General features: G+C 44.0%; 1 protein-coding gene across 1 annotated transcript in view; it reads right to left on the reverse strand.

The window, feature by feature from the left end:
• The window catches only part of LOC118389398 (protein AF-17-like), a 33,316-nt gene that overhangs the window by 11,750 nt on the left and 1,214 nt on the right, over window positions 1-20,352 (reverse strand). The window contains exons 2-16 of the mRNA XM_052527695.1: window positions 19,618-19,697; window positions 19,390-19,444; window positions 18,979-19,088; window positions 16,801-16,904; window positions 16,534-16,627; window positions 13,864-13,983; window positions 13,584-13,670; window positions 12,953-13,103; window positions 11,872-12,717; window positions 10,972-11,138; window positions 8,352-8,469; window positions 6,556-6,622; window positions 4,985-5,133; window positions 2,725-2,937; window positions 2,406-2,482 (exon numbers count right to left, since the gene is read on the reverse strand). Of these exons, the coding sequence (XP_052383655.1) occupies window positions 2,406-2,482; window positions 2,725-2,937; window positions 4,985-5,133; window positions 6,556-6,622; window positions 8,352-8,469; window positions 10,972-11,138; window positions 11,872-12,717; window positions 12,953-13,103; window positions 13,584-13,670; window positions 13,864-13,983; window positions 16,534-16,627; window positions 16,801-16,904; window positions 18,979-19,088; window positions 19,390-19,444; window positions 19,618-19,697 (2,438 nt within the window). The remainder of the gene's footprint in view (window positions 1-2,405; window positions 2,483-2,724; window positions 2,938-4,984; window positions 5,134-6,555; window positions 6,623-8,351; window positions 8,470-10,971; window positions 11,139-11,871; window positions 12,718-12,952; window positions 13,104-13,583; window positions 13,671-13,863; window positions 13,984-16,533; window positions 16,628-16,800; window positions 16,905-18,978; window positions 19,089-19,389; window positions 19,445-19,617; window positions 19,698-20,352) is intronic.

Genomic DNA, 20,352 nt, shown 5'->3' on the forward strand with positions numbered 1-20,352 from the left:
ATGAGCACTTGGATTAAAGTGATATTATGATTGATTTCGCAAAAATGCAAAGTATGTTTAGATACTGTAGGTGTAATCTTGAGCCAGGCATGTTGATTTTAATCTGAGGGTATCCTGCTATTGACACACTTGAATTATGCAAGTGAACGTGAGAACAACAGTAATTAATGGGGCAGTCTAGTCAGTGCAGGTGAGTGCAGATAGGGTAGACAGAGGTAGTGTTTGGGGGATGCTGCCCTGTGCCACCCCTTTATGTTAATTTACCCGTATATGCAAATAAACCTGGTGTATTTATGCAAACGATGCACATAGAATTGTCTTTATTTTAACACAAAATACCCCCCAAAATAACTAATACAATAAGAACATTTATATGTGAGTGCATTCTAATAACAAAAATACAATTTCACAATAAATTGAATACCTGAATTCCCACCTAAATCCCTAAGCTCATTATTTTTCCGTGCCAGTAAGATGTTTTACGTGCTATAACTCAGTCAATATCTGAAGAATTATAAACATTCTAAAAGTACAATGCCTTGCGAAAGTATTCGGCCCCCTTGAACTTTGCGACCTTTTGCCACATTTCAGGCTTCAAACATAAAGATATAAAACTGTTTTTTTTGTGAAGAATCAACAACAAGTGGGACACAATCATGAAGTGGAACGACATTTATTGGATATTTAAAACTTTTTTAACAAAAAAAAAAAATTGGGCGTGCAAAATTATTCAGGCCCCTTAAGTTAATACTTTGTAGCGCCACCTTTTGCTGCGATTACAGCTGTAAGTCGCATGGGGTATGTCTCTATCAGTTTTGCACATCGAGAGACTGACATTTTTTCCCATTCCTCCTTGCAAAACAGCTCGAGCTCAGTGAGGTTGGATGGAGAGCATTTGTGAACAGCAGTTTTCAGTTCTTTCCACAGATTCTCGATTGGATTCAGGTCTGGACTTTGACTTGGCCATTCATTCTAACACCTGGATATGTTTATTTTTGAACCATTCCATTGTAGATTTTGCTTTATGTTTTGGATCATTGTCTTGTTGGAAGACAAATCTCCATCCCAGTCTCAGGTCTTTTGCAGACTCCATTCTTCCAGAATGGTCCTGTATTTGGCTCCACCCATCTTCCCATCAATTTTATTAATCTTCCCTGTCCCTGCTGAAGAAAAGCAGGCCCAAACCATGATGCTGCCACCACCATGTTTGACAGTGGGGATGATGTGTTCAGGGTGATGAGCTGTGTTGCTTTTACGCCAAACATAACGTTTTGCATTGTTGCCAAAAAGTTCAATTTTGGTTTCATCTGACCAGAGCACCTTCTTCCACATGTTTGGTGTGTCTCCCAGGTGGCTTGTGGCAAACTTTAAACAACACTTTTTATGGATATCTTTAAGAAATGGCTTTCTTCTTGCCACTCTTCCATAAAGGCCAGATTTGTGCAATATACGACTGATTGTTGTCCTATGGACAGAGTCTCCCACCTCAGCTGTAGATCTCTGCAGTTCATCCAGAGTGATCATGGGCCTCTTGGCTGCATCTCTGATCAGTCTTCTCCTTGTATGAGCTGAAAGTTTAGAGGGACGGCCAGGTTTTGGTAGATTTACAGTGGTCTGATACTCCTTCCATTTCAATATTATCACTTCCACAGTGCTCCTTGGGATGTTTAAAGCTTGGGAAATCTTTTTGTATCCAAATCCGTCTTTAAACTTCTTCACAACAGTATCTTGGACCTGCCTGGTGTGTTCCTTGTTCTTCATGATGCTCTCTGTGCTTTTAACGGACCTTTGAGACTATCACAGTGCAGGTGCATTTATACGGAGACTTGATTACACACAGTTGGATTGTATTTATCATCATTAGTCATTTAGGTCAACATTGGATCATTCAGAGATCCTCACTGAACTTCTGGAGAGAGTTTGCTGCACTGAAAGTAAAAGGGCTGAATAATTTTGCACGCCCAATTTTTCAGTTTTTGATTTGTTAAAAAAGTTTGAAATATCCAATAAATGTCGTTCCACTTCATGATTGTGTCCCACTTGTTGTTGATTCTTCCCCAAAAAATACAGTTTTATATCTTTATGTTTGAAGCCTGAAATGTGGCAAAAGGTCGCAAAGTTCAAGGGGGTCGAATACTTTCGCAAGGCACTGTATCTTCATCCATTGTCCTTCTGTTGCATTTATTAGAATAGTTTTAAAAACCTTTTTAACAATTTAGATGACCGTTGCTACTCAATGTACAAACAAGTAGAGGCAGCACCTTTGATTGGAAATGAAACTCAGATGTCATCTTTAATGCTACAGTTTGGGATAAAGGGTAAGAGTGTTGTGTAACTAACTACACATTGGGTTCAGGTATTGGCCGGTTCTAAGTAAGGCGTGGTGGGCACAAAGGGGTTCTCACCTCGGATGAGGTGATGAAGGAGGTATCATTCAGGAAGAAGCTTTTAGACAGGGGACTCTTATTGGTGCTGAGGGGGTCTATAGGGAGAAGAGAAGTACACACACAGGGATATAGAAACAGGGACAGGGAACCAACTACAAAAACACAACACACTACTGTCCAGATTATAATGACAAAAACAAGGTTTGTGTTTGGGGATGGTGGCACTCTTTTCAGACTAGCAAACTAACTCTAAGAACGAATGAGGTAAGGAGGATGGAAAGCTTCTGAGAGGAGGTGAATGAGGAGTGGAGGATGAGGAGGGCTTTCTGAATCTGACCGTATGCGGAGGAGAGGAAGCTGATGTGGGTGGTGGTGGGCACTAGGCCCTGGGCGGAGTGGTGGGAGTGATGGACCTGCGGGGGGAAGGGACAGGCCAGCTCCACGTTGAGCAGCTGCAGCCGCTCCTTCTTGGCCGTCAGGCTGAGAATCTGGTCCTGGAGACGCTGGTTCTCCTGCTGCAGCGAGTGGAGGGACTGGAGCATCTCTACAACTGGAGGAGAGCGAGAGACGGAAAGGGGGGAGGGAGGCGGGAGAGGGGGGAAGAAACAGGGAAAAGGGGTAGGAAAGAAAGTGAGAAAATAAGAGAGTGAGAGTATGGCACTGTATTCGAGTCACTTCCGTGTTTTTAGTACAGCTTCCATACTGAGTGTTGTGTCACACAGTACTGTTTGTGCAAAGACAGGCCCTAAGGGATACACTAATGATCATCGCTGAACAGCACAGCACATTTTAAAGGATCTGAAAGCAAGTGTATCAGACTGACTCGGGTTGATAAGAATCCACTTCCTCTTCAAAGAGTCCAAAAATACATTTGACATCGGGTGTGTATGACAGACGGTGTCAAAAAGGCAGACACATCGCCCAAAAAAGACAGGCTGAAAATTCTCAAAGAATGAAGATATATTATAGACTGCCACAAAGCATCCCAGTGTACAGTGCTTTGCAAAAGTATTTATCCTCCTTGGCGTTTTTCCTATTTTGTTGCATTACAACCTGTCATTTAAGTGGATTTTTATTTGAATTTCATGTAATGGACATTCACAATATAGTTCAAGTAGGTGAAGTGAAATTTTAAAAAGAACAAACGGAAAAGTTGTGCGTGCAGATGTATTCACCCCCTGTGCTATGAAGCCCCTAAATAAGATCTGGTGCAACCAATTACCTTCAGAAGTCACATAATTAGTTAAATAAAGTCAGAATGTGTGCAATCTAAGTATCACATGATTTGTCACATGATCTCAGTATATATACACCTGTTCTGAAAGGCCCCAGAGTCTGCAACACCACTAAGCAAGGGGCAACACCTAGCAAGCGGCACCATGAAGACCAACGAGCTCTCCAAACAGGTCAGGGACAAAGTTGTGGAGAAGTACAGATCAGGATTGGGTTATAAAAAAATATCAAACATTTTGAACATCCCACGGAGCACCATTAAATCCATTATTAAAAAATGGAAAGAATATGGCACCTCAACAAACCTGCCAAGAGAGGGCCGCCTACCAAATCTCACGGACCAGGCAAGGAGGGAATTAATCAGAGAAGCAACAAAAAGACAACCCTGAAGGAGCTGCAAAACGCCACAGCGGAGATGGGAGTATCTGTTCATATGACCACTTTGAGCCATACACTCCACAAAGCTGAGCTTTATGGAAGTGTCCAGAAAAAAAGCAATTGCTTAAAGATTTTTCTTTGTTGCTGTTTACCAAAAGGCATGTGGGAGACTCCCCAAACATACGGAAGAAGGTACTCTGGTCAGATGAGACTAAAATTTAGCTTTTTGACAATCAAGGAAAAAGCTATGTCTAGCACAAACCCAACACCTCTCATCATCCCAAGAACGCCACCCCCACAGTGAAGCATGGTGGTGGCAGCATCATGCTGTGGTGATGTTTTTCATCAGCAGGGAATGGGAAACTGGTTAAAATTGAAGGAATGATGGATGGCTCTAAATACAGGGAAATTCTTGAGGGAAACCTGTTTCAGTCTTCCAGAGATTTGAGACTGGGATGGATGTTCACCTTCCAGCAGGACAATGACCCTAAGCATACTGCTAAAGCAACACTCGAGTGGTTTAAGGGGGAAACATTTAAATGTCATGGAATGGCCAAGTCAAAGCCCAGACCTCGAGCCAATTGAGAATCTTTGGTATGACTTAAAGATTGCTGTACACCAGCGGAACCCATCCAACTTGAACGAGCTGAAGCAGTTTTGCCTTGAAGAATGGGCAACAATCCCAGTTGTTGGCTAGATGAGCCAAGCTTATAGAGACATACCCCAAGAGACTTGCAGCTGTAAAAGCTGGCTCTACAAAGTATTGATTTTGGGGTGGTGAATAGTTATGCACGCTCAAGCTTTCTGTTTTTTTGTCTTATTTCTTCGTTTCACATAAAAAATATTTTGCATGTTCAAAGTGGTAGGCATGCTGTGTAAATCAAATGATACAAACCCCCAAAAATATATTTTAATTCCAGGTTGTAAGGCAACAAAATAGGAAAAATGCCAAGGGGGTGAATAATTTCACAACCCATTGCACTTACTGTTGGCTCCCATCTCTCCGTTGCCATGCTTCTCCAGGAGGAGCTCTATGTGGGAGCTGGATGGAGGGACGTTTTCAGGGCGACCTCTGACCCCAGGGCCCACGCCCTCCCTCTGGTCAAACAGTAAGGGCAGACTGCTCATAGGAGACCTGAGAGGATAACAGTGGTAAATCAACAGGCATATGGCTACAGAGAACGGAAACAGATTGAAATGGAATTAATTTGATACACAAGAGACAGAATGAAATGGAATGGTAAAGTATACAAAAGTAAAAGAGATAGTGTAAGTGTTAATAGTGGCAGTGATAGTGTTGATAGTGGCAGTGATAGTGTTGATAGTGGCAGTGAGAGAGAATAGTGTTGATAGTGACAGTGAGAGAAAATAGTATTGATAGTGGCAGTGAGAGAGAATAGTGTTGATAGTGACAGTGAGAGAGAATAGTGTTGATAGTGACAGTGAGAGATAAAAGTGTTGATAGTGACAGTGAGAGATGAGTGTTGATAGTGACAGTGAGAGAGAACAGTGTTGATAGGGACAGTGAGAGAGAATAGTATTGATAGTGACAGTGAGAGAGAACAGTGTTGATAGGGACAGTGAGAGAGAATAGTATTGATAGTGACAGTAAGAGATAAAAGTGTTGATAGTGACAGTGAGAGAATAGTATTGACAGTGGTAGTGAGAGAGTATTGATAGTGACAGTAGATAGTGACAGTGATAATAGTGATAGTGACAGTAAGAGATAAAAGTGTTGATAGTGACAGTGAGAGAATAGTATTGACAGTGGTAGTGAGAACAATGTTGATAGTGACAGAGAATAAAAGTGTTATTGAGTGTTAGTGACAGTGACAGTGAGAGAGAACAGTGTTGATAGGGACAGTGAGAGAGAATAGTATTGATAGTGACAGTAAGAGATAAAAATAGTGACAGTGATAGTATTGACAGTAAGAGATAAAAGTGTTGATAGTGGCAGTGAGAGAGAATAGTATTGATAGTGACAGTGAGAGATAAGTGTTGATAGTGACAGTGAGAGATAAAAGTGTTGATAGTGACAGTGAGAGAGAATAGTATTGATAGTGACAATGAGAGAGAACAGTTTTGATAGTGACAGTGAGAGATAAAAGTGTTGATAGTGACAGTGAGAGATGAGTGTTGATAGTGACAGTGAGAGAGAACAGTGTTGATAGGGACAGTGAGAGAGAATAGTATTGATAGTGACAGTAAGAGATAAAAGTGTTGATAGTGACAGTGAGAGAATAGTATTGACAGTGGTAGTGAGAGAGAATAGTATTGATAGTGACAGTGAGCGAGAACAATGTTGATAGTGACAGTAAGAGATAAAAGTGTTGATAGTGGCAGTGAGAGAGAATAGTATTGATAGTGACAGTGAGAGATAAGTGTTGATAGTGACAGTGAGAGATAAAAGTGTTGATAGTGACAGTGAGAGAGAATAGTATTGATAGTGACAATGAGAGAGAACAGTTTTGATAGTGACAGTGAGAGATAAAAGTGTTGATAGTGACAGTGAGAGAGATTTGTGTTGATAGTGACAGTGAGTCATAGAGAAACTTACTGTGAGGAAAGGCTCTCTCGTGGCGAGTTGTCATGACATGGGAAGCGACAGTCGTCCATCTCGGACTCTGAGAGGAGAGAGAGCAATCCCGATAAACTACCAGGTAGCTACAATAGGGGAGACTGGGGTAAGTTGAGCCATTTTTTACATTCAGCATCACTCCATCAAGGGAAATATAGTATGCCTTTCTGTTTTGAAAACATAGCTTGTCCAAAAAAAGTGGTCTCTTGGCACAACTTAGTTGAGCTGTGGGACAGGGTAAGTTAAGTTGAGCTGTGGGACAGGGTAAGTTAAGTTGAGCTGTGGGACAGGGTAAGTTAAGTTGAGCTGTGGGACAGGGTAAGTTAAGTTGAGCTGTGGGACAGGGTAAGTTAAGTTGAGCTGAGCTGTGGGACAGGGTAAGTTAAGTTGCGCTGAGCTGTGGGACAGGGTAAGTTGAGCTTGGGACAGGGTGAGCTGTGGGACAGGGTAAGTTAAGTTGAGCTGAGCTGTGGGACAGGGTAAGTTAAGTTGAGCTGAGCTGTGGGACAGGGTAAGTTAAGTTGAGCTGAGCTGTGGGACAGGGTAAGTTAAGTTGAGCTGAGCTGTGGGACAGGGTAAGTTAAGTTGAGCTGAGCTGTGGGACAGGGTAAGTTAAGTTCAGCTGAGCTGTGGGACAGGGTAAGTTAAGCCGCATACACATTTCTGTACTAAACTAAATATTACCACTACCCTTTTAAAAACATGTCTATCTTCATTTCCCAAACACAATTCAACACAATCACAATCGTTTTTTGCCTTTTAATAATTTTAAGGATCTTAATGCCTTGATTTTTTCTGCCTGGGAAGAAAACACTTCCATTTGCTCAACTTGCCATTGGCTCAACCATTGGTTCAACTTACCTCATGGTCATTGGCTCACCTTACCCAATGGTCATTGGATCAACTTACCCCATGGCCATTGGTTCAACTTACCCCATGGTCATTGGCTCACCTTACCCAATGGTCATTGGATCAACTTACCCCATGGCCATTGGTTCAACTTACCTCATGGTCATTGGCTCAACTTACCCCAAGGCAAACATTTTGACTATATTATCCCACACAGGTACAAGGATGTACTTTCATGCTAGGTTTAGGACCTCATATTGAAGCGTATAGAGACCCCAACTGATGTATAGAACAATCTGCAAATGATCTACTTTGGTTTAGACACAAGCATCATGAAACCTCTAACACAATAAATTAATTTGACTTGGTGTTTTTTTACATTTTTTTTACCTAACGTGCTATCCATGTGATTTCTTCCGTCTCCGACTGAAATGAAGACATCTTCCTAAATATTTGGTCAAATTATTAATTTTGTGCATGGTTTCCTAGAAACAAGGGTGGCTCAACTTACGCCTTTGTCTCAATTTACCCCACTCTCCCCTATGTACAGTGGAGCAAAAAAGTATTTAGTCAGCCACCAATTGTGCAAGTTCTCCCACTTAAAAAGATGAGAGGCCTGTAATTTTCATCATAGGTACACTTCAACTATGACAGACACAATTAGGAAATAAAATCCAGAAAATCACATTGTAGGATTTTTTATGAATTTATTTGCAAATTATGGTGGAAAATAAGATGATGAAAATTACAGGCCTCTCTCATCTTTTTAAGTGGGAGAACTTGCACAATTGGTGGCTGACTAAATACTTTTTTGCCCCACTGTAACTTCATAGCAAACATTAGTATCTCACTAAAGACTGTGTGTGTGTGTGTGTGTGTGTGTGTGTGTGTGTGTGTGTGTGTGTGTGTGTGTGTGTGTGTGTTACCTTGAAGTGAGGTCTGGGCTTGGCTCAGTAGTGAGGGCAGTGTACGGGCAGTAGAAAGGATCCTGCTAAATGGCTGAGAGGAGCTAAGGCTGTAGGAAGAGCTTGAACATGGGTGCACCTGCAAGTGTTTAACACAGAACAAAGTTAGGCTCTCATTTACCCTACAACTGAACACATTTGGGATACTATTTTAGTTGTAACATCATATTGCTGATAAGCTCAGTAAAAAGCTCAGTAAAAATGGCACTATATATTCCCTGCATAGTGCACTACAAAGTACACTACAGATGTAAGATCTTAATTTGATCACCTTGTTGCAGGAGAACTTTCCTTTAAAGCAGGACATTTTTAACTTAGCGTACTTGAGGTTTAAAAAGGCTTTTTGAATTTTGTAATTTCCACTTTGAAGTTTCAGACTCCTTTACGAATACATTTATCAACACCGACAAAAGTGTCCATTAACTAAAATCCACACAATAATTAATATTTCCTGTTGCAGCAGGATTATTTTTTTCTGCTGTAGCAAACTGGCTCAAATGAAGATCATACATCTGTATATACAGTTGAAATCGGAAGTTTACATACTCTTAGGTTGGAGTCCATTAAAACTCATTTTTCAACCACTCCACAAATTTCTTGTTAAGAAATTAGAGTTTCTAATTTGTGCATGACAATACATTTTTCCAACAATTGTTTACAGACAGATTATTTCATGTATAATTCACTGTATCACAATTCCAGTGGGTCAGAAGTTTACATACACTAAGTTGACTGTGCCTTTAAACAGCTTGGAAAATTACAGAAAATGATGTCATGGGTTTAGAAGCTTCTGACAGGCTAATTGACATCATTTGAGTCAATTGGAGGTGTACCTGTGGATGTATTTCAAGGCCTATCTTCAAACTTAGTGCCTCTTTGCTTGACATCATGGGAAAAACAAAAGAAACCAGCCAAGACCTCGTAAATAAATTGTAGACCTCCACAAGTCTGGTTCATCCTTGGGAGCAATTTCCAAATGCTTGAAGGTACCATGTTCATCTGTACAAACAATAGTAAGCAAGGATAAACACCATGGGACCACGCAGCCGTCACACCGCTCAGGAAGGAGACGCGTTCTGTCTCCTAGAGATGAACGTACTTTGGTGCGAAAAGTGCAAATCAATCCCAGAACAACAGCAAAGGACCTTGTGAAGATGCTGGAGGAAACAGGTACAAAAGTATCTATATCCACAGTAAAACGAGTCTGATAACAACATAACCTGAAAGGCCACTCAGCAAGGAAGAAGCCACTGCTCCAAAACAGCCATAAAAAAGCCAGACTACCGTTTGCAACTGCACATGTGGACAAAGATCATACTTTTTGGAGAAATGTCCTCTGGTCTGATGAAACAAAAATTGAACTCTTTGGCCATGATGACCATCGTTATGTTTGGAGGAAAAAGGGAGAGGCTTGCAAGCCAAAGAACACCATCCCAACCGTAAAGCACGGGGGTGGCAGCATCATGTTGTGGGTGTGCTTTGCTGCAGGAGGGACTAGTGCACTAAACAAAATAAACGGCATCATTAGCGAGGAAAATTATGTGGATATATTGAAGCAACATCTCAAGACATCAGTCAGGAAGTTAAAGCTTGGTTGCAAATAGATCTTCCAAATAGACAATGACCCCAAGCATACTTCCAAAGTTGTGGCAAAATGGCTTAAGGATAACAAAGTCAAGGTATTGGAGTGGCCATCACAAAGCCCCGACCTCAATCCTATAGAACATTTGTGGGCAGAACTGAAAAAGCATGTGCGAGCAAGGAGGCCTACAAACCTGACTCAGTTACACCAGTTCTGTCAGGAGGAATGGGCCAGAATTCACCCAACTTATTGTGCGAAGCTTGTGGAAGGCTACCCAAAACATTTGACCCAAGTTAAACTATTTAAAGGCAATGCTACCAAATACTAAGTGAGTGTATGTAAACTTCTGACCCTATGGGAATGTGATGAAAGAAATAAAGGCTGAAATAAATCATTCTCTCTATTATTCTGAAATTTCACATTCTTAAAATAAAGTGGTGATCCTAACTGACCTAAAACAGATAATTTTTACTCGGATTAAATGTCAGGAATTGTGAAAAAAACTGAGTTTAAAAGTATTTGGCTAAGGTGTATGTAAACTTCCGACTTCAACTGTAGGTAATAGGGTGCCATTTGGGAAGCAAACTAAAGCTCTGCTATCTGACCCGAGCTCGACGGGCTCTGACATTATACATGGGGTTAGGGCCGGGTGGGGCCTGTTTATTCATCAATAACTAGGGTACGGGCAGGGTTTAGAGCGATGAAAAGTATCTAACAGCTAACTGCTCTCTCATGTCTCTTCATTGAGCAGAGTAGCCCAAGCGGAGCCGTTGCTATGGCTACTCACAGACTCAGAGCCGCCATGAGCAGAGCAGGGAGCTCGTGACAGACAGAGAGGAGCAGCTAACGGATTGACTAACACAGGAAGTTATTTCTGATTTCGGCAAGGGCCGGGCATTAAATTTGGCAGAAGCAACCGGGCTTGGGTAGGGTAGAGCCTGAATGCCGCGGGTATGGGTAAGGCTCTAAACGCAGACATGATGTTGATTTCTGGAGTACCTGGGTGTTGAGGGCAGAGTTGACTGGTTGAAGTGGAAGCGTGGAGACGTGAGATGGCAGGAGTCCTGAAGAGAGAGCGGTGCTACATACGCCTCCGCCCAACGATAGAGGGGTGTTACAGACACCCCCACTCAAAGACAGAGGGTCCTTGTGGCTGGTGTAGATTCCTAACCAAGAGAATAATATCAGACTTAATTCATAAATGCAATTCATTTATAAAACACACACATGCACAGACACACACACACACACACACACACACACACACACACACACACACACACACACACACACACACACACACACACACACACACACACACACACACACACACACACACACACACACACACACACACATACAACCGCACACATAAAAGTGTTGAGGTCATATCTTGTCAGAGTAGAGCAGAAGCAGGAAGTCAACCCAGCCATTGACGCACATGCTCTCTCTGTTGACACAACACAAAACCACAATCTAACAAATCTCTTTACGACGCACAGATCACTAACTACCTAAGATTTACTACGTATGTGCAGTCTGCACTTCTAGTTCTGTTCAAAATGTCATAAGCAAACAAATGTATTCATACAAGGGTTCTTCCCTCTTATTTTTACTCAATCTGTTACACTTCTTCATCCTTTTCTTTCTCTGTAGTGCAAATATGTACAAGCTTAAATCTGACCGCCATTTTCTAAATGAGGTATCTTGCTTCCTGAACATCTCTAAATACACATACTTATAATGTGTACATTCATCATCCACAGCCACAATACACAGAAATGCTGTGTATTATTTTCACGTGCAAGTGCATGCTTGCAGTCACTCATGCGCACACAGGAAGCTAGAGGGCTACCGCACAGAGAGTACGCCCACTCAGACAGATCTGGTGAGACTCACCGGAGCCGCGGCCTGTGGAGAAACTGACGCTAGAGGAAGTGGAGGAGGAGGGGAAGGAGGAGGAGGAGAGGGAGGAGGTGGGCATGGTGGAGGAGTACGCTGTGTGGGGGAGGGTGGAGGAGCTGGGGAAGAGCGAGGAGAACGAGGTGGAGGAGGTTAGGGAAGGAGGTGGAGCAGGAGCCGTGTGGTGATGGTGCTGACGGTACTCCTCCTCTAGCCTCTCCGTCCGCTCCCGGTTCTTGCTCCCCCGCGGGCGCCCCGGTCCGTGCCGGCTCTTCTTGTTGCCACGGTGCCTCCTCTCCCGGTGTGTTGGCAGCGGTGGTGGGGGCGTGGCCTTGTCTTCCTCTAGGTCGGCCTCCTCCAGTATAGGGGGCGTGGCTAGGTGCGGGGACTTGAGAAGCGACTTTGAAAGCTTGTAGTCCCCCGAGGAAGAGGAGGAGGAGATTTTGCGGAGCTTGCTGCTGCCGCCGCCTAGCCCACCCGAGGAGGAAGTGATGCGCATGATGGAGCCGAAGGTGGAGATTGTGACCTTGGTCTCAAAGGAGTTGGCCTCTCCCTCTGACCTCTCATGACCCTGCGACGACCCTCCGTGAGGTCCGTCAACTGGGGTCAGGGCCGGGGGCTGCAGAGAGGCCTTGTTGTGATATTTACTATTGTCCAATTCCTCCTCCTCTTCTTTCTCTTCTTCCTTTCCCTCCTCCTCTTCTTCGTCATCTTCCTCAGGCGCTGTCCATCTGGTCCGCTCGTCACGGTGCTCCTCGGCACCATGCTCGTCCGCTCCTCGGTCGGGGTCGCACTCCAAACGAGAGGTAGAGGAGAACGGGGGGAAGTCTTGGGAGCCGCCACCTGGGAATACACACCGTAGTTATTCCTAAACACAGCACAATAACCAGACAACACTATACGGTAGAGTTATACCTAAAACCATTATAAAACACACGTTCAGACTAAACACAGTGAAGTTATACCAAAACAAAGAGTTCTGCACTAGAGAGTTGGTTATTCACAAACAGAACTGACTGAGAAGTTGCTCGGACAGAAAATGGCCGGTTAGTTGGCCCATAAAGGATTAGCTTTGTACCCGTGTTGAAGGGACTGGAGGAGCAAGAGGAAGAGGAGCAGCTTTTGCCAATGCTTCCTGTCTTCTTACTGCGGTGTCCCAGCTGGCCGTGAGAGCTCAACCTCTTCGAATTCCCCTCGCTGTCCTTGTTGCTGTGGTGACCCGACGACAACTAAATCAACAACACAGAGAGGCCACGGGGGAAAGTGTATCATTATGGATTGAGAAGGGGTTTGATGTCATAGATTAAAGCCATTTACGCTCGTTAGAAAGTATTGCAATACAGTCCTGTTAGAGAGTTCAACCAAGGACCTCACCTGAAAAAAAACATTCTCTCAAATGTATCAACTTAGCAATAAGCAATAGTTCAAACGATTTAGGAGCCCAAATGGTTATACTAGAACAATGAAGAGAGACAGATAGGATGGGTGGAGGTGGGGAAAGACTAGAGAGAGAGAGAAAGAGAGAGAGAGAGAAGAGAGAGAGACAGAAGAGAGAGAGAGAAGAGAGAGAGAGAGAAGAGAGAGACAGAAGAGAGAGAGAGACAGAAGAGAGAGACAGAAGAGAGAGAGAGAGAGAAAGATGAGAGGTTAGAAAGAAAGAGACAGAGACCGAGGGCATTTAGGGGTGTACATATTGGGGTTGGCTTTACCTTGTCCATGCTGCTGGACAGTGAGGACCCCAGACCATCAGATGACTTTTTATGCCGCTCCTTTTGCCTCATCTTGTCCTTGTGACTCTGAATGAAACCAAAGGGAAAGGCTGAGGATTTGACCATTTATGCAAATACAGGAACGCGTATGCGCGCACACACACACACACACACACACACACACACACACACACACACACACACACACACACACACACACACACACACACACACACACACACACACACACACAATACACACACAATACACACACACTCACCTTCCTGAGCCTGTGGTGGTGGGAGCTGTGTTTGTCCTGGGCGGGGGACGTGGAGCGCCCCCTAGAGGGGCCGAAGGAGCTGCGTTCTGTGTTCTCTCCACTGGAGCGCATCTTCCTTTGCTACAGGACCCCGCAGAGGAGAGGCAGAGAGTCACACTGCTGCCAACCATAATGGTCACAGAGGCAAGTACAGCTAGACGGGCAATAGCTAGACAGGCAATAGCTAGACAGGCAATAGCTAGACGGGCAGTAGCTAGACGGTCAATAGCTAGACGGGCAATAGCTAGACGGGCAATAGCTAGACGGGCAATAGCTAGACGGGCAATAGCTAGACGGGAAATAGCTAGACGGGCAATAGCTAGACAGGAAATAGCTAGACGGGCAATAGCTAGACGGGCAATAGCTAGACGGGAAATAGCTAGACGGGCAATAGCTAGACAGGAAATAGCTAGACGGGCAATAGCTAGACAGGAAATAGCTAGACGGGCAATAGCTAGACAGGAAATAGCTAGACGGGCAATAGCTAGACGGGCAATAGCTAGACGGGAAATAGCTAGACGGGCAATAGCTAGACAGGAAATAGCTACACGGGCAATAGCTAGACAGGAAATAGCTAGACGGGCAATAGCTAGACGGGCAATAGCTAGACGGGAAATAGCTAGACGGGCAATAGCTAGACAGGAAATAGCTAGACGGGCAATAGCTAGACAGGAAATAGCTACACGGGCAATAGCTAGACAGGAAATAGCTACACGGGCAATAGCTAGACAGGAAATAGCTAGACAGGAAATAGCTAGACAGGAAATAGCTAGACAGGAAATAGCTAGACAGGAAATAGCTAGACGGGCAATAGCTAGACGGGAAATAGCTAGACGGGAAATAGCTAGACGGGAAATTGCTAGACAGGAAATAGCTAGACGGGCAATAGCTAGACAGGAAATAGCTACACGGGCAATAGCTAGACAGGAAATAGCTACACGGGCAATAGCTAGACAGGAAATAGCTAGACAGGAAATAGCTAGACAGGAAATAGCTAGACGGGCAATAGCTAGACGGGAAATAGCTAGACAGGAAATAGCTAGACAGGAAATAGCTAGACAGGAAATAGCTAGACAGGAAATAGCTAGACGGGCAATAGCTAGACAGGCAATAGCTAGACAGGAAATAGCTAGACGGGCAATAGCTAGACAGGAAATAGCTAGACAGGAAATAGCTAGACAGGAAATAGCTAGACGGGCAATAGCTAGACAGGCAATAGCTAGACAGGAAATAGCTAGACAGGAAATAGCTAGACAGGAAATAGCTAGACGGGCAATAGCTAGACGGGAAATAGCTAGACAGGAAATAGCTAGACAGGAAATAGCTAGACGGGCAATAGCTAGACGGGCAATAGCTAGACAGGAAATAGCTAGACGGGCAATAGCTAGACAGGAAATAGCTAGACAGGAAATAGCTAGACAGGAAATAGCTAGACGGGCAATAGCTAGACGGGCAATAGCTAGACAGGCAATAGCTAGACAGGAAATAGCTAGACAGGAAATAGCTAGACAGGAAATAGCTAGACGGGCAATAGCTAGACGGGCAATAGCTAGACGGGAAATAGCTAGACGGGAAATAGCTAGACAGGAAATAGCTAGACGGGCAATAGCTAGACAGGAAATAGCTAGACGGGCAATAGCTAGACAGGAAATAGCTAGACGGGCAATAGCTAGACAGGAAATAGCTAGACAGGAAATAGCTAGACAGGAAATAGCTAGACGGGCAATAGCTAGACGGGAAATAGCTAGACAGGAAATAGCTAGACAGGAAATAGCTAGACAGGAAATAGCTAGACAGGAAATAGCTAGACGGGCAATAGCTAGACAGGGGCAGGAAATAGCTAGACGGGCAATAGCTAGACGGGAAATAGCTAGACAGGAAATAGCTAGACAGGAAATAGCTAGACAGGCAATAGCTAGACAGGAAATAGCTAGACAGGAAATAGCTAGACAGGAAATAGCTAGACGGGCAATAGCTAGACGGGAAATAGCTAGACAGGAAATAGCTAGACAGGAAATAGCTAGACGGGCAATAGCTAGACGGGCAATAGCTAGACGGGCAATAGCTAGACAGGAAATAGCTAGACAGGAAATAGCTAGACGGGCAATAGCTAGACGGGCAATAGCTAGACGGGCAATAGCTAGACAGGAAATAGCTAGACGGGCAATAGCTAGACGGGCAATAGCTAGACGGGCAATAGCTAGACGGGCAATAGCTAGACGGGCAATAGCTAGACGGGAAATAGCTAGACGGGCAATAGCTAGACAGGAAATAGCTAGACGGGCAATAGCTAGACGGGAAATAGCTAGACGGGCAATAGCTAGACGGGAAATAGCTAGACGGGCAATAGCTAGACAGGAAATAGCTAGACGGGCAATAGGTAGAGCTACAGGGGCAACTAGGGGGAAGAAGCTATTTCTCCACGCCGGCTTGAAAAGCTCTGTTTCCTTGCCTTCCTCAATGCAGTATGTGAATGGACGTTACCAATCCAAGAGGAGGTTGTAAGTCCTTTCCAAAGTCTTCTTATTACACTACACTCTTATAACACATTTCCATATTTCATTCCATTCAAATAAAGAAGAATTGGAGATATCCTAGAAAGTTGAAAACAGACGTGAATACGTCTCTTACCATCTTGATGTAATGGTGTTTGCAGTAGCCACAGTACTTGACGTTGTCAGCCTCAGGGCCCTCCTCCTCACACAGCAGGCCAGCCATCTGAGCACTGTACAGGGTCAGACGGTCAGACAGATGGGAGAGGACACACACACACACACACACACACACACACACACACACACACACACACACACACACACACACACACACACACACACACACACACACACACACACACACACACACACACACACACACACACACACACAGACCACTCACCAGGTGACGTGGAAGGCTTGTCGACAGCCCTGGCGGTTGCACGTCATGCAGGCCCCACACGCAGCCTTGCTCTCTCTCCCATGGTCCTCACAGATATAACACGTCTAAAGAGAGGGGAGGGAGAAAGACGAAAAAGGATGACGACTGACCAGAACATATCTCCTCTTATCAACGTCAGATGTCATGTCCACCTGAAATCCCTCGCAGATGTAAAGGGCAGACTTGACCGACGGTAAATCGGTCATTCCATGAAATGAGTGCTTTTTGCATCCCTTTGATTTATTAAGTAGGAATTGTGCACAAATATTGCATTTCAAAAGTGTGTTATTTGACTATAAATGAAGACCACATGGAACATTCAATGCATCTGATTTTTAATATGAATAAAGACTTGCTAAAGTGCCAAAATTCAGCAATGTGCCATGTCTCTCTGTGCATACTCTGTGACTTATATGAAGATTTTAACCCATGTCTCTCTGTGCATCCTCTGTGACTTATATGGAGATTTTAACCCATGTCTCTCTGTGCATCCTCTGTGACTTCTATGAAGATTTTAACCCATGTCTCTCTGTGCATCCTCTGTGACTTATATGGAGATTTTAACCCATGTCTCTCTGTGCATCCTCTGTGACTTCTATGAAGATTTTAACCCATGTCTCTCTGTGCATCCTCTGTGACTTATATGAAGATTTTAACCCATGTCTCTCTGTGCATCCTCTGTGACTTATATGAAGATTTTAACCCACTTAACCCCAACATTTATATATTTACTCTCTGGAGATGGGGAAAAAGTGTTTTCTATTAAGTTGAACATGTGCTCTTTATGACAGAATGATACAATTAAGTGAAATAAAAAGTTAGACTACTCAAAAGGTAGCTAATTGGTGGAACGAGCCAAATCTTGATGTCTGTAGGTGTTTCCCAAATTACATCCTATTCCCTATAGAGCGCACTCACTCACTTTGACCAGGGCCCATAGGGCTAAAAAGTAGTGCACTATACTCTGGGCTCTGGTCAAAAGTAGTGCACGACATAGAGAATAGGGCTCCATTTGGGACACAGCCAGTGTGATACTGTTCAACTGTATAGGCCTCACCAGTGCCCAGAGTCCAACCCTAGCCTGTCATTGATAGCAGGCTGTTATGAAACATTCTGCACCCCTCCACACCTCGCTCCCCCACGGCTATTACCCAGACAGAGACAGAGGGGGCTGGCTGTCTGCCTAGCAACAGGTGCTGGACAAAGGAACAGCGGGCTCCTTACCTTTCTTCTCATCTACCCCTCCTCTCCCCTTGTGAGCCATAAGTATCATGGGCCAAAGGGAAACAGAGAAACGGCATCTGGAGCTACTGTAAAGGAGGGAGGGTGGTGGGGCTTATTGAACCTTCACTCATCGTCTGCGTCCCAAATGGCTCCCTATTCTCTGTGTAGTAAAGCTACTTTTGACCAGGCGCCCATAGGGGATAGGGTGCTATTTGGGACACGGCCATTGTCCAGTCAAACGCTCACTAAGAATGGAGGGCAGCAAATCCGGATGAATGGCTCTGACAATCCAGACCAGAGAGGTGCAAGCCATTTACTGTAGCTGCCCCTGACACTGTAACATGAGACCACTACAAGACAAGCACTCACTATTGTACAGCAGCAAGCATCTACGTAGCTTCCCATTGACTCTAATAGAACTGTAATCCAATCGCATAAAAGCTTTCATTCCAAAAAATCTTGTCTGGTGGGCATATGCTGTATATAGATTTTTCCACAATAGCGATCACTCAAGACCATTAGGCCTAAAAGCATGCAGACTGTGGTGGGATACATGGCACATGATCATCCAGATGCCAACTCTAAAAGAGATAACTTGCAGAGAGGACTTGAAAGAGAGGGCTTAGGAAAAACTCTGGATGATCTCATGAAAGCTTTGCCTGTGCAAAAAAATATATTGTATACTAATGACTGCTTGCAAATCACAGAATCGGACAAAAATGCCCCCACACGTTTGTGTGGAATATTGAAGATAGGCACGTAGATGGACAACCATTTACTCTGGCTAAAGAAACAATATATCCAAATTGATTCAATCTTCATAGGCCTATAAAATGCATTTTAAATGACGGTCAAAACATCCTTCACAAAAGACAAACAAGCTTATCAAAAGTTGAAGTGAACAATGAAGAATACCTTGATGTATCTGTCGTGAGGGACATACTGTAGTACGATAGGCTCCATGGTGAGAACGTTGGCAAACTGCACCTCGGGAATATAGAGTGCACAAACCACATGGGCCCAGCCTGGAGCGAGAACAGCTCACATTAGTACACACACACACACACACACACACACACACACACACACACACACACACACACACACACACACACACACACACACACACACACACACACACACACACACACACACACACACACACACACACACACACACACACACACACACACTGACGTGCATACACACACATTAACACAAACACATCATATATTTGTAAGACAAGGGAAACGTGGAGGATGGCGGGCTTGATGGAAAGTGGAGGATGAAGAATAAAGGAAAGAAAATCTGTGTCCAGTAGATTACCTCCACTGTCTGTCCTCTTGAGGGCGCCATCTTTGTGAGGGCACAGCTCACATCTCTGATGAGAAATGAGAGCACACCTCACAATAACCAACTACGCACAGTAGCTTCGATAGCATGCTGTACTACCAGTGTTATTACTGCAACAGGCAGGGATATGCTGTACATTGATAGACATGCAGTACATGAGTATACGGATAATATATTGATATACTGGACATATATACTCACCACTCTGGCAGCTCTCTCCTGAGACTCACATTTTCGACAGAACCATGGTCCAGTGGGCACCTGGACGATGCCATAGCACGCTGTGACACACACACACACACACACACACACACACACACACACACACACACATAAATAGAGACACAAATACAGACATCTTTAGTCTACCACTCAAATGAATGAGACTCAAACAAAGGAACAAAAAACAGTTAACTAACTTATTAGTTATGTAACTAACTAACTTCTTGGTATACCTTCAACTTTTAATTTGTATTTTCTTTCTTTTTTCTGTTGAGAACAAGCATAGAGTAAGTAAGTAGCCTTGGCTTGTGCGAGGCCCGGAACGACACATAGGAGAAAGAGCCCATCTCCTGTTTCTGTAGCGTGAAGCAGCTTGATGTACAAGTTCACCCCCTGGACAGGATGCTAGTCTATCACAGGGTTTTACCCCCAATCTATCTCCTTAATGCTGAGTGCCAAGCAGAGATGCAGCAGGTCCCATTTTTACAGTCTTTTGGTATGACTCGGTCGGGAATCAAATTCCCAACCTTTTCGGGACAAACACTCTTACCACAAGGCCACTGAATTGAGAGAAGGCATAGTCAGGGCATGAAGCTAAGTGTGACAATGATTTATAGATTTGTTGTCACAAATATTCTGAGATTATACAAATATTGATAGGCTATTTCTGTACGTCAGCTTTTTCAAAGAGTGGTGATGTTTTGAACGCAGCCA

The sequence above is a fragment of the Oncorhynchus keta genome, chromosome 10, assembly GCF_023373465.1.
Source record: "Oncorhynchus keta strain PuntledgeMale-10-30-2019 chromosome 10, Oket_V2, whole genome shotgun sequence".
In the NCBI taxonomy this organism is placed as follows: Eukaryota; Metazoa; Chordata; class Actinopteri; order Salmoniformes; family Salmonidae; genus Oncorhynchus; species Oncorhynchus keta.